This window comes from Kogia breviceps, chromosome 13 (assembly GCF_026419965.1).
Source record: "Kogia breviceps isolate mKogBre1 chromosome 13, mKogBre1 haplotype 1, whole genome shotgun sequence".
Lineage (NCBI taxonomy): Eukaryota > Metazoa > Chordata > Mammalia > Artiodactyla > Physeteridae > Kogia > Kogia breviceps.
Window position 1 is genome coordinate 58,117,275 of NC_081322.1, and position 13,692 is coordinate 58,130,966.

Sequence of the window (13,692 nt, forward strand, 5' to 3'; positions counted from 1 at the left end):
ATACTGAAAGGGCAGCTCTGAGAACAGTAGGAGCGTGCATTATTCTTGTACAGAAAAAGCAGTAAATTGTTATTTATAGATATTGATAAGAAGAAATCCTTGAGCTTCTATGACTGCCAGGCCTTTAGAGTCATGTTCCAGCGATACATAAAGAAGGTAAAGACTATTCCACACATCATTCATTTATAGTCAATTATGTAATCTGTAGACAACAAACTCAGAGTTTATGAATTATTGAAGAAGGAAAAGAAGGCATCATATCTTTAAGGCACTGAACTGTTTATGGTAGAAAGCCACACAAAGCCAACCAAAATGACCTCAGGAATATTTGGAAATTCTAAAAATTAAATATGATTAAACTTTCTGATGCTCATTGTTACATACATACACACCCAAAATGCCAACAGTAAAAAGATAAACATTACAACCCACGATACTTGGTCAGTGATTTTACTTCAAGACCAATGATTATAATTCTTTACATGAAGCCATGAAGGAAGAATATAATGCCATGAACTCGAATAAAACAAGGTCCTCAAGAAAAGCAGGACTGATAAGAGTGATAGCCATTAGCTACCAAATAGAACATGGTCTCTTAAGTGGAGCAGAATTCATTGTAAATGAGCATATACACAGAAAAAAAATCACTAATGCTTAAACAGGATAAACAGAGAAAATTAGAATTGAGTAGCAGGCTAGTGTTCATCTATCAGTTTACAAGGAGTCAGGAAAGCACAACAGACATGGTTAATACTCTTCTCTGACACGGGTCCTGTTCTGTGAGCCACAAGATACAGAAGGCAAGACTGAAAGCACCAACAGCCTTCCCACAGATGGATTCTCCTTAGTGAAATCAGGAACACCCAGAGGTTTTCAATTTGGCCACAAGCTTCCAACTGTCTTGGTAAAATTTTTTTAAGGCTAAAGAGTCAAAAGGAATGGGAATGTCTCCTCATTTTTCACTCCTATTTAGGAAAACTCACATGCAATTATCAAGACAGAAGGGGAAAAAAGTAAACAAATGCATCGAGCAGGTAAATTAGTTCCCAGACAGAAAATGAGAAAACAAATTCAGACTGGCTGTAAAAAATAAACGTTTGAGGAAATTTAAAAAGCCATCTTTATTATTTCACTCTTCCAAGTGCTTTCACCTGGTACCAACCAAATCCAAACTCTGTGTCTTCTTTCATTGGTCCCTCTCCTCCCTTCCTCACATTTTTTCCAAATCCACAGGCATTGTCCAATCCTAGGCCTTCACTACTTGATGTCTATACTGCCAGCAGTAGCTTCTTTCTTGCTTTTGTCTCCATCATGGCCTAGTCCCAACCCTGCCATAAACTATATTTAACTCTACTTCCCATTGTGAACCTTACACTTCAAGAAGATTCTTCTCTTGATGTTCCTGCCCTACCAGCACACACATACACTAAACTGCAGTGATAACCATGCCCACTTAATCCTTTCTTATCCAAGCCCTATATGTCCTTCAAAGACTCAATCAAATCTTCCTTAATGATTTCACCAAACACTCCAGTCTGTGATGCTCTCTTTCATCTCTGAAAAAGCACTGGGCTTAGATTCCATACGATCTTTTCTTATTTGGTTATACAAGCATCTCTCAGGGCTGAAAGGATCTTTAAAAAGCATTCAGTCTCATGCTTAAATGTCCTCTACATCTCTAGCAAGTACTTAACCAGATTATGCTTGGACACTTCCCCTAATTTTACTACCTCCTACAGTAGCTCATTCTACATTTCAACAGACCTACAATTACAAAGGTCTACCTCATAATCAGCTTATATCTCTCACCAAATAGCTTCAAACCACTAGTTATTATTGTACTTTACTATCTATAAAAAACAAACTAAATCCCTCCTGTATATTCCCAATATTCTAAGATTTTAAGAAACTTATCCAGTCTCCCACAAATCTCAAGATACATTTATACGATGTACCTTTAGCCATTCTGACATCATTTCTTCAACTTTACCAAATGTCCTAGTAATTGTATGCTGCCTTTCGTTATTCTAATATTTCAGATATGTGTCAGCCACTCTTAGGGCCAATCTCGAAAATGTCAGAACTTTCACCAAGTCTAGACATTAGGACAATTTCACATTATCTCACTCCTTTCTCTCCCCACCCCCATGGTATCCAATGTGAGCTGATCATATATTAAATGTTTAATCAGTTTGGCTTTGATATAGTCCTCTCAAATTAGTGCTCAATGAATTGCCCACTGTAAACTGCATGTTTCTAGACATAGATTAATTTCCTCCAACATTTTCCCTTCATTATAATAAATGGAAAATTACCAGATTTTTTTTCCTCAAAAAGAAATAGTTTCAGGGATAGTAAAATCTCTTGTGGAAATTAAACATGATACAAGGTTCCAGGCACTTCATATGACAGTATAAATAGACACAGGAAAATACTATAGCATGGCAGCATCAGAAAGAGCTTTGTGAGCAATGACTAGTTGGCATTTGAAACATTGCAGTGATATATTTCACCAGATAAAATTTTTGTACTTTCAAATTATTCATTTTTTTTAAAATCATGCTTCTCATTTCCAATGCTACATGATGATGTTCCCATGTAGTATAGGAACAAGGCTATTACATTTGCCTGGATAGATAAAACACTTTATGGCCAGAAGTTTCAGACCAACCATTTTCATTGACCCTCAGCTGGCAACAGTTGGTATTGCAAAAGGTCAGCCTCTCTGTGGTTGTTTTTTAGAGCAATCTGCACCTAATTGTACTAATTTTACTCTCAATGTATTGCTTAATTATCTGTTGCTCCAGAAGGAATGACATTTCCTTTGGCTGAGAAACTAGCTGTATCACACTACATTAGCAGTGACGAGCCTCACCAAGGACAAAGTGATGGCTGCCTTTCCTGTTTTGGCAGGCCTACTCAGGAGGCACCATGTCAGCACCTGGGGAGATTACTGACAGACTGGCCCAACTGCCACAGCTTTGATGGCAATCTGCATAGAATTACCAGTCACACATTAAACAACCTCATTTCAATTCACCAAAACAAACGGTGCCACCAAATCTCCCCACACAATTCCCTGCTTTCAGTAACTCCGCTGTTGAATTTCTCTGTCCAACCCAATGATGCATGCCCACCAAGCTCTGTAATGATGGATGGAGTCATTAGCATTTTAGTTTCTACACTGAACCTGAGGCCAAAGCATATGGTCTGACAGATGTTCCAGCAATGGGTTCTATTTGATTTGTCATGTAGGTGTCCACTTACACCGGACCTTCATGAAAGAATACTAATTTGAAAGTTACAGTCCAACTCCTGTTTCAACTCTTTCACTTCCTCGAACGTTATAACATGTTCTGATAATAGAACACTCAGAACATGCTTTATTCTATATTTCAGTTTACATTGATGATTAAAAATCACCCTTGAACCTAATCAAATGACTTCAAATGGACAAGATGGACAAAAAGGCAGGTAATGTTTGCACTAGGCTATTGCCATCTATGGCAGGGGTCCCCAACCCCCGGGCCACGGACCGGTAAGGCTCAGCTCCCCATCGCTCACATTGCCACCTGAACCATCCCCGCCATCGCTCGCATTGCCGCCTAAACTGCCCCTGCTACATCCGTGGAAAAACTGTCTTCCACAAAACCAGTCCCTGGGGCTAAAAAGGTTGGGGACCGCTGATCTACAGCATGATTAGTACTGCCAGTGATTTGGTATATTTGAGGAAATGTTTCATGTACTCACTTTCTCCTCATTCATGGTTTATTAAGGTAAACTATATACAGCAAATTGGATAAATCTTAACTTCTGACAAATGTATATACACCAATAGACCCAAAGCCCCAATAAAGCTATGACATTTACTTTACCTCAAAAAGTTTCCCTGCTCACTTCCAGTTCCTAATCACCCCCTACCCGAGTCAAATACTGTTCTGATTTCTATCACCATAGATTAGCATCTAGAGAGTCATAAGGCATGCACTCTTTTGTGTCTCTTGCCTTTCAGAAAGCATAATATTGCTGAGCTTTATAAATCCTGGTATCAGTAGTGCATGCTTTCTAATTTTTTGCTGAGTAGTGTGAATGAACCACCAATTGTTTATCCATTCTCCTGTTAATGGACATTTGGGTTCTTTACAATTACTGGTTATAATGAATAAAGCTGTTTTAAACATTCTTCCACAAGTCTTTTTGTGAACACATGCTTTTATTTCTCTTATGTAACTACTTAGAAGTGGGACTTCTGTGTCATATGTTATTGTTCCCTTATATATTCACTTTTTCCTGTGATCACTTTATCTACTATCCATATTATTGTGTTGAAATAAAAAGGACATGACTAAAATTTTTAACCCGCGAACATATATAACCTATTTTTTTTCTTTCCTGTGAGAAAATTATCTGGTACTTCTCAGAAATATAAACAGACATTTTTATTATTTTATTTCACTATAAATTGAACACTGAAAAACATTAAACATTAAATTGTACATTAAAATCTCACTTATGATCTTATTTCCTATAACCTGGGTTTTATCATAAGCCTTAAGTTATGATCCACAAATTCTCTACCATTGAGGGTTCCATAGGAACACAAAGTGGTATAGTTTTAAAACTTGTTGTAAGCATTATAAAACATCTGTTCATGTGGGGAAAACTGCAAATTGTAAGCTGAAAAAAAAAAGTTGTGTTCATATCTAGAATGCAAGCTACTTCACTGAGCGTTATGAAAGAAAACGAATTTGGAAGTTCTCTAGGAGCAACTAAAGACTTTATCCTAACTCCCTCATCCAATATGAATGAACTGCAATAACATACTTTTTTAAACTATGTTCCACAAAACCTCATGATTTCACCAGATTTATAGCTTGCTGACACCAATGGACTCTTTTTTTTTTTTTTACATTAGAGCATGATATATTTTATTGACGGTATTTCTTTTGGTTGTGCTATATCCATTATGCATAATGCTACATCAATGGACTTTTAAAAACATTCATCCATATTGTTCTATGCATCAGTAGTTCGCTCAGCATGTGCAAGGAGGTTAAATATTTTGTCATTGTTTTCTAGATGTCTAGAGTGAATGACCTTGTAAGACCCTCTAATTTTATAATCTGAGATCTTGCAGGAAAGAAAACTCCGTAAAGGGACTTCCCTAGTGGTCCAGTGGTAAGGAGTCTGCCTTCCAATGCTGGGGACGAGGGTTCCATCCCTGATTGGGGAACTAAGATCCTACATGCCGCAGGGCAACTAAGCCCGTGCACCACAACTACTGAGCTCGTGAGCCGCAAACTACAGGGCCCACGTGCTCTGGAGTCCGCACACCACAACTAGAGAGAGAAAACCTGCACACCACAACTAGAGAAAAGCCTGTGTGCAGCAACTAAGACCCGACGCAGCCAAAAAAATAAATTAAATAAATAAATATTTTTTAAAAAAAGAACACTCCCTAAAGATATAGCAGACCCACTATGATATGTCTTATGGACTATCCCGTATTATCTCAGGTAACTCACTAAGTGTCTGCTTTTTTCTGCTCCATTCTTTAATTTACCTAATTTGTATGTCATTTTAAACAATAAAAATGACTGAAATATCAATTGTAAGCTCAAGACAATAAAAAAGTGCACAGTTATTCTCTAAATGTATTTCTATACATAAATTACTTTGAATGTCATATACTATCAGGTATTCATGGCAACTGTAGTATATCATTTTTCATTTAAAAGAGAAAATTGGACACTTTCTAGTTTTTGCTCTTTTATACCATATTCAAACAACATTTACCAATTGAACCTTAATATTATTATATTATATAAATGATTTGGAGAACATAAAAAGTTGATGGCCATTTTTATTATACCTGACCATGGCAGGTGTAACAGCTACTCCATTATTCCATTACTTTTGTAATAGGATGCAAAGACCTTTCATTCTGAGTTACTTCAGAATACATTCATTCACAGCAGTCAGCAGAGATTTTAAGCAGTTGTTCTCACAATGATACTTAATTTAAGGAATGATTTTTTTCCCACACAAAACTAGTAACTTAAAAATTTTACATTCCTCCATGAAACAAAAAAAGGTGATCAAGGCCATGTTTCAGACCATCAAAAATAATGTAGAGACCTGGTTTAGCATCTTACAGCTGGAAGGGGTTTTGGTCTCTACCACACCTCCTTTTATAGATAAAAAAATCTATGGCCTGGAAAAGTTCAATGAATTCTCTAAGCCAATATAATTAGCTGGGTTTTAAGAATTAAACAGCTAGAAGTAAGGTTAGAATTAAGAACTGGGCCCCTTGACCTTTAGGAAGTTGTTCTACACCAAGCAAAATTAACTTGACATCTATCTGTGTGTGTTGGCCTGTAGATGCATTGTGGAATCAAGATTCTTCTTCCTTTATTATGTTTCTACTAGTTTCAGCAAAAGATGGATCATTTTTTTTAATCATCAGCCACTTTCTGATTCACTCACTCTAAAGATGCACACATATCAATTATATCTATATATCTACACCTTTATCTCTATGTCTCAGTCTTATTTATACGAAAACAACCCTAAACCAGACAATTGATAATCTTCAATGTTTCTTAAATATGGAGAAGAATGATTCAAGGGAATAAGTTAAGGTAATTTAAGTGGTATTATTGAAAAAGGCAAAAAAGCTTTTTCATGAATAAGCATGTAAATTGCTGAAGAATTGGGCAATGTCAAAATAGATGAGAAATATATAAATTCACCTTGGAAAATGTAAAGAGAAAGAAGAGGAGAAAAAAGAAAGCAGAACGGAAATTGAACAGAATATTTTTATCTCTCATCTTTATTTAAAAAATGCAAAAGGAAAATTTTTTTAAACTATAATGAAATTAGCCAATTTACGAAAGTAAGAAGCAAACAATAAATGAGCAGTATTTTGACTGCAACCCACTCAGACCAGCAGGGCCAGAAAGTCTTTGTTGACGCAAGGCAGCTGGTGTCTAAGTACACAAAACCCTTTTTATTCCAACGTCCCATTAAATCCTGGGGCATAAACCCAGGGGCAGACTGCAGAGTCGCTGGTTCTCCAAGACAAGACTATATAGATAACAATAACAATTAAATGCCAAAAATGTCTCTACCTAAATGAAAAACGACTAGCAAAGTAATTAGAAAATATATCTAAACACATTCTTAATACTATCAATATATATAGGCTGAGAGACAGAGAAAGTAAGAGGGATTCTAACTAGATGTTTAGATGATGAAACAAGTTGTACATTTTACAATACACTCTACAGGAAGAATTATCTTATATTTAAATACCTGTAGTGGAAATTAGCATAATCACAGGGGAAAAAGGAGAGTTCATTTCCTTTTCACATATTCAGGATGGTATCCTGATATGCACATATCAAATAAATTACAAAAGTAGCTATAATTAGATTTATATGAAATACATCTGTTATAACATCCGATTGGATGTGGGAATTGAATGAAAAAACACATTTATAACACCCAGTACAATATCAGGCATTATATTGGTATGATTTCAATAATTATTTATTATAATTATTATCCCAACTTCCTGAAACCTAATGATGATCCTTGACACTAATTTTCTCTCTCTAAAGATATCATAAAATAAAGCCTGATGTCTATGTTCAAGAAACTAAGCTAATGATTTTCCTTTTTGGTCTCTATTGGCATTCTCAGGAATTTAAAATTCTAACTAATTAAATCCCTTTCCTCATTCTGATGCAAACAGAATTAAATAATAATAATAAAGGTGCTCAGAGAATATTATTTCTTACATTCTAGCTTCAAATATTTAGCTCAACTGTCATCTGCCCTAGGTCCAGCCTCAAGGCTTTAGTTGCTCTTAGCTCCTCCCACCTCCCCACCCACCTCTGCCCCAGGATTGACAGATATTCTCTGAAGATATGGCACATTCCTTAGTCACTGTTTTCTCACAGATTTTTTTTAAAGCTCTTTATATGCACCATTTACATTTCCCCAACATATGCTAAACTGCAATTCATTAAATACACATTTATTGCGGATTTAATATGTGCAAGGCAAATATCTTGTCCTCAGATCTGTGATTAACCCTTTACACAAAAAACCTGAAAAAAAATTTTAACTGGCTCTCTTCCAATTCACATTTCCAGAAACACTCTCAAAGGTTTCTTAAAATACTTTTGAAAACTTTATCAGAGTATGACAGTTCCTGCTTAAGTACTATGCTCTTGTAAGTTGTTTTCAAAATATTAAATTTTTCATGTTTTTCCTATTTTGAATGGATCTAGAAAAATAGTTTTTACAGTTTGGACATAACATTGGAGAATTATGATTCTCTAATGAGTTCATGAGTAACTCACCCAAATACTTATTAACTATACACTGTTATATTTTTATTCATATTCCAAAATGGAAATATCTGAAATGAATCTGCAGCGAATTAAATCAAACCTACACAAAAGTCAACCTGTCACACACATATTCCACCCCCCACCCCCGCACACACATACACAGGGAAAAAGAATTCGTGATTTTTAAAAAATCAAGTGTACCCTTTAGTTCAGCTGCCAATGTGGCCTTACCTGCAACCATAACTTGTTATGTACAGCGTCTCTCCCTGTAGCGATACACTGAAATGTAGCATTCTGCCCTGCGTTGACCTCTACGTCCCCCAGACGGAGGAAATGAGGAGATTTATCTGTGAAGGCAAGAAAAAAATTACTTTTTTCCACATGAAGAAAACACGCTGTGTTACTTTTTCCCAACAGAATAATGTTGTTCATACTTTTACCTTTGGCCAAGACTAACGTCGTATGGAAGAAAATTGAGTTTTCTCTGTGCTGAAAGACACTGTTGCCTCTCTCACGCTCAGTTCTCTTTTTTTAATAGCTTTATTACGTATCGCCCCATAATTGCTAGAGCAATTCTATACAGAGTGAGCACCCAACAATTACTGCTGGAGGACCCCCGTAGCATGTTGCACACGGGTGATAATAAAACAGTTACAAGTCAAAGCAAACAAAAGAGATCAAATAGGCACAAAGCAGAGCATAACAGAAAACTATAAGGAAAACATAGAATGATAGCTCAAAAAGTGACATATACATGGCCATTGAACTATTAAGTTACAATTTAAGCAGTTACATCTTTTTTGTCTTTTTTAAAGATATTTCAATAACTATAATCCTCTAGTACTTCAAAGAACAAGGTAAGGGACTGTTCTTCCTCTCAGAGTATTAGCTTAACTGTTGTTAAATCCACTTCCTATTCCTTCATAGTCCTAAGAAAGTTACCCAAAAGAAATATTAGACCAACAAAAAAGTGATGACTGCCATCAAAATATACATGAGTTTTATGACTGTCAAACAAGCATTCTCTATAATTACCTTTTCAAACTGAAGCTTATTCATGTTTTCAACTAAAAGGAAACATAAACGGGAAAAGCTAAGCCTCGGTGAGTAAAGATAGTGCATGGAGGACCATATCACAATGAAACTACTGTTGTGCTCAATTTCTGTATTTTTTAACTTGTTTACTCATGAAAGGCTTTCTTTAATATCTTCTTTCAAAAAGTGTAAATGAACAGATGGAAACACTGTTCTCATATATGAATGGATTGAAGGAGTTTAGTAAACCAACTTGAACTTTGAGTGAGATAATTTTGTTCTCCTTTTTCTTAGAATACACCACATGTAATAAATCATTTGACCTTTGCCTGCTACACCTTTCTCTCAGTAGGTGCTTCAGAAAAAGGAATGCTTGCACTAGAACACAAGCTAGAACAGTGGTTCTCAAATTGTGAACTCAAGGCGATCAGCATTAGTATCACCTGGGAACAATCAGAACCAGGCGAGGGGCCAAGCAATGTGTGATTTGCCACATCCAGCTGGTGATCCTGAGGCACACTAGGGTTTGACAACCAGTTAGCAGGAGCAGGAGCCTTGGCCCCTGGTATGGTGTCCCCGGTGCATGCTGCTTACAAAGTACTAGAGAGTTTCCACCAGGAGGGTTACTGAACAGACCATCTAGAATTCATAGGCCCTATAAATCACTGCTGTTGGGAGATATAGCTTAAGTCTGAATACCAACTGTTTTATGCCTGGCTCTACTGAATGCATGCAGTAATTGTCTTTCAGAGTATGTGATATAAACACAAATGTAGTTACCCCATCTGAAGACCAATCAATGTGCATCTAAGGACATACCAAACTATGTGTTAATAAATTGAGTTTCTTATTTTGTGTTATTGTTTTGTTGTTTAATATGAATTAGCCCGAAATTTATTATGACATTAAAAAATTAGTCTTAAGTTTGGAATAAGATGAGTTAATTCATTTTCTCCATTTCACCCCAACTTTCAACTTAGCAGATCACATAAGTTGGTGAGGCTTCTTTTTATTTTCTTTTCACTGAACTGATTTGTTATTCTTTGCTTTCCTAGGCAATTTAATAACACCAAAAGATGGAACGAGTCCTACCTAGAGTTTCATTTACATTTTTAATTTTATCTATCAAAAATAATGTCAACTAAATAAACTGAAGGTCTAACAGGCTTTATTAGGGGATTCATGAATCAGGCAGCATCCCAACTATTAACTATAAGACAGATCGAAGGGGTTGTACAAAATGGAAGGTTTTTATAAGAAGAGTGGGGCAAGGGAGCTACTAGCAAAAAGAAAAGAAGTATTTATTTTTAGGCCAGGACATCTTCTTTGAGGAAGAAAAGGAACAGCAAGGGTTTTATGATTCAGATCACCTCTTCTTCCTCTGGGAGATGGAGAGGGATCAGAGGACAGATTATCCTACTGGTGCTTGACCATGAAATCCAGACTGGTCAATTAAGATAACATTTCTGGAAGAAACTGAAACTGCAGTTGGATCAGGTATAAATCTAGGTTTTGTATCATGAACTTTTAGCATGAGTGACGCCATTTGGGGACTGTGGTTTTCTTTTGAACAGTAATTAATTAAAAGAATCCTTTGGCATGTGTAGTACAAGTCTGGAAAATATATGTGATTCAAAAACTCTAGAAATATTTCAGTGTTCTTTTAAAACTGAACAAAAGGCTAGGAGTAACAACAACAAAAGAGACAGCAATGACCAAGTGATAATCAGCAGTCACTACCAATATAAGACAAGTGTTGAAAGGATATAGAAAAATACAGTTCTTAATCACAACCTACCACAAGGATAACTCAGGACTTGGATGTCATCAATGGCAATATAACCACTTCTCCCTCCTGAGACTTCAGCTTCAAATATTACCTGTCAGGAAGAAATAGAAAACACAACAATCATTTTTAAGGAATTTTCACGGTGAAAGAAAAATAGCTATAACACACTTACGAAAATTAAAATTTAATTTTCGTCCAATAAGAATTAAAATTTCATCTTATAATGTGAGTAACTTCCTAAACCTTGTACAGGTAAACAACATTTTTTTGAAGTGCAATTAAATTATTGAGGTCAAGCAGTTCTCACCAAATTTTTTAAGCAACTATTATTAAGTGTTGCAGATTTCCTGAATGGGCAATATACAAGCAGAAAGAATAGGCAGATACAGCAAATCTCATATCTCTAAATTTTTCCTTATTGACTTTTTCCATTTTTGTTATTTATTTAACATATATTGAGCACCTACAAATGTGCCAAGCACTATGCTAACCAGAGAAGACATCAACTGATCTAAGCTTTTAAATAGCTGAATTTTCAGACAGAGGTCATCAGATAGATTAGTGTTACTCCAGGCAAAAGGAACCATATACAATGGAATAGAATAGAACTCTGTTTGGGAAAACAAATGAATGTAATTTGTATAGCTACAAAGACTCAAGAGGGAAGAGATGAAATTAGAGAAGTAGGCATGGAAGACTTTGAATACCATGGGAGTGAAATCAGGAGCATATCCTGTCAATGATTAATCAATTAAAAATATAAATATTATTAATAAATATTTTAATAAATATATTTTTAAAAATCAATGTTCAGATATAAACTAATGTTTTAGAATTTTGTTGTTACAGTCAATCACAGAACTTCGTAAAGACTTTCCCTTAGTAACGTGTGCTGTGACTCTTCAAGAGAAAACGGATTAAGCACGCCACATTTCAACATTTTATTTGACTATGGGCTCCTTTATTTGTGGAGAGACATAGGTTATCTTTGGAGTGTTTTGCAAAACATTTTAGGAAACGTATTGGAAATTGATATTTAAAGTAGGAATAAAATATAATCGAATTGGTCTATTACAAATATATTTGGCTCAGGACTTCCCTGGTGGCGCAGTGGTTAAGATCTGCCTGCCAATGCAGGGGACACGGGTTCGATCACTGGTCTGGGAAGATCCCACATGCCATGGAGCAAATAAGCCTGTGCGTTACAACTACTGACCTGTGCTCTAGAGACCACGAGCCACAACTACTGAGCCCACATGCCACAACTACTGAAGCCCGTGCACCTAGAGCCTGTGCTCCGCAACAAGAGAAGCCACCGCAATGAAGAGTGGCCCCCACTCGCCGCGCTCTGGAGAGAGCCCACGTAGCAACAAAGACCCAACACAGCCAAAAATAAATGAATAAATAAATAAATTTTTAAAAAATAAAAATAAAGAAATATATTTGGCTAAAAGGTGGAGGATAGCCCCAAAGAAGGTAAGACTAGAAACAGACAAATAATATGCTAGTAGCAGTGAAAATAGAAAGATGAGAAGAAAAAGGAGAGATAAAAGAAATAATACTAAGGAAACAGACAAAATAGAAATTATTGATTCATTAGTTGTATAGAAATAACAGGAAAATTCTCATTCCTGGCCTGGGTCCCTAGGTAGATAATGCTATTGTCTGTTGTTGAGAAGGAGGGAACTTCCCGCAGGTCTCATAGAAATGGGACCTAAGAAGTGGCCAAAGCAGGTAGCTTTTACTTTTTTTTTTTTTTTTTTTTTTTTTGCGGTACACGGGCCTCTGACTGTTGTGGCCTCTCCCGTTGCGGAGCACAGGCTCCGGACGCGCAGGCTCAGCGGCCATGGCTCACGGGCCCAGCCGCTCCGCGGCATGTGGGATCTTCCCGGACCGGGGCACGAACCTGTGTCCCCTGCATTGGCAGGCGGACTCTCAACCACTGCGCCACCAGGGAAGCCCGCTTTTATTCTTTTTAGACAAAGAAACAATAACGTTGTGAGGAAGTGACAGGAGATAGTTTTGGGTGCTCAATTAGTAAAGAACCTAAACAGAGTTTGGACCTGGGGTAGTAAATTAGTGAAGTAACAAGGTTTGTTTACACAGACTTTTCAGCTCGCATTCTCTATCTCTGATAAGAGATAAGGGTGATAAGGGTGTTCTTCTACCTCCAGATGCAGGGGGTACACCTTTCACATGAGAGATTTATTTCCTGCTTTCAGAAAGAAAGAAGGGTCAGAGTATCCCTCTTGCACTGGCCATTTCTTAAGAAACTAATTGAAAATAATCAGTGTACCGTTGAGGCACATTTTGGGGGCAGCCTACCCCATGACCCAACACTATCAGGATCCCTAGCCAGAACACGGGATACAGAAAAAGATACAAATTTGAGGGAGAATATAACTAAGTACATTTCAGACATTTCAGATTCGATTAGCCTAGGACACATATGGGGTAAATGCTTAGGAGATAACTAGACAGATATATCTCAAAGAGAAAAGATGGGTT

General features: G+C 36.5%; 1 protein-coding gene across 18 annotated transcripts in view; it reads right to left on the reverse strand.

Moving 5' to 3' along the window:
* Positions 1-13,692, reverse strand: part of PTPRK (protein tyrosine phosphatase receptor type K) — a 583,718-nt gene that overhangs the window by 283,053 nt on the left and 286,973 nt on the right. For all 18 annotated transcript variants that reach the window (XM_067010720.1, XM_067010722.1, XM_067010719.1 and 15 more), the window contains exons 4-5: positions 11,194-11,275; positions 8,592-8,707 (exon numbers count right to left, since the gene is read on the reverse strand). In XM_067010720.1, coding sequence (XP_066866821.1) covers positions 8,592-8,707; positions 11,194-11,275 — 198 coding nt within the window. The remainder of the gene's footprint in view (positions 1-8,591; positions 8,708-11,193; positions 11,276-13,692) is intronic.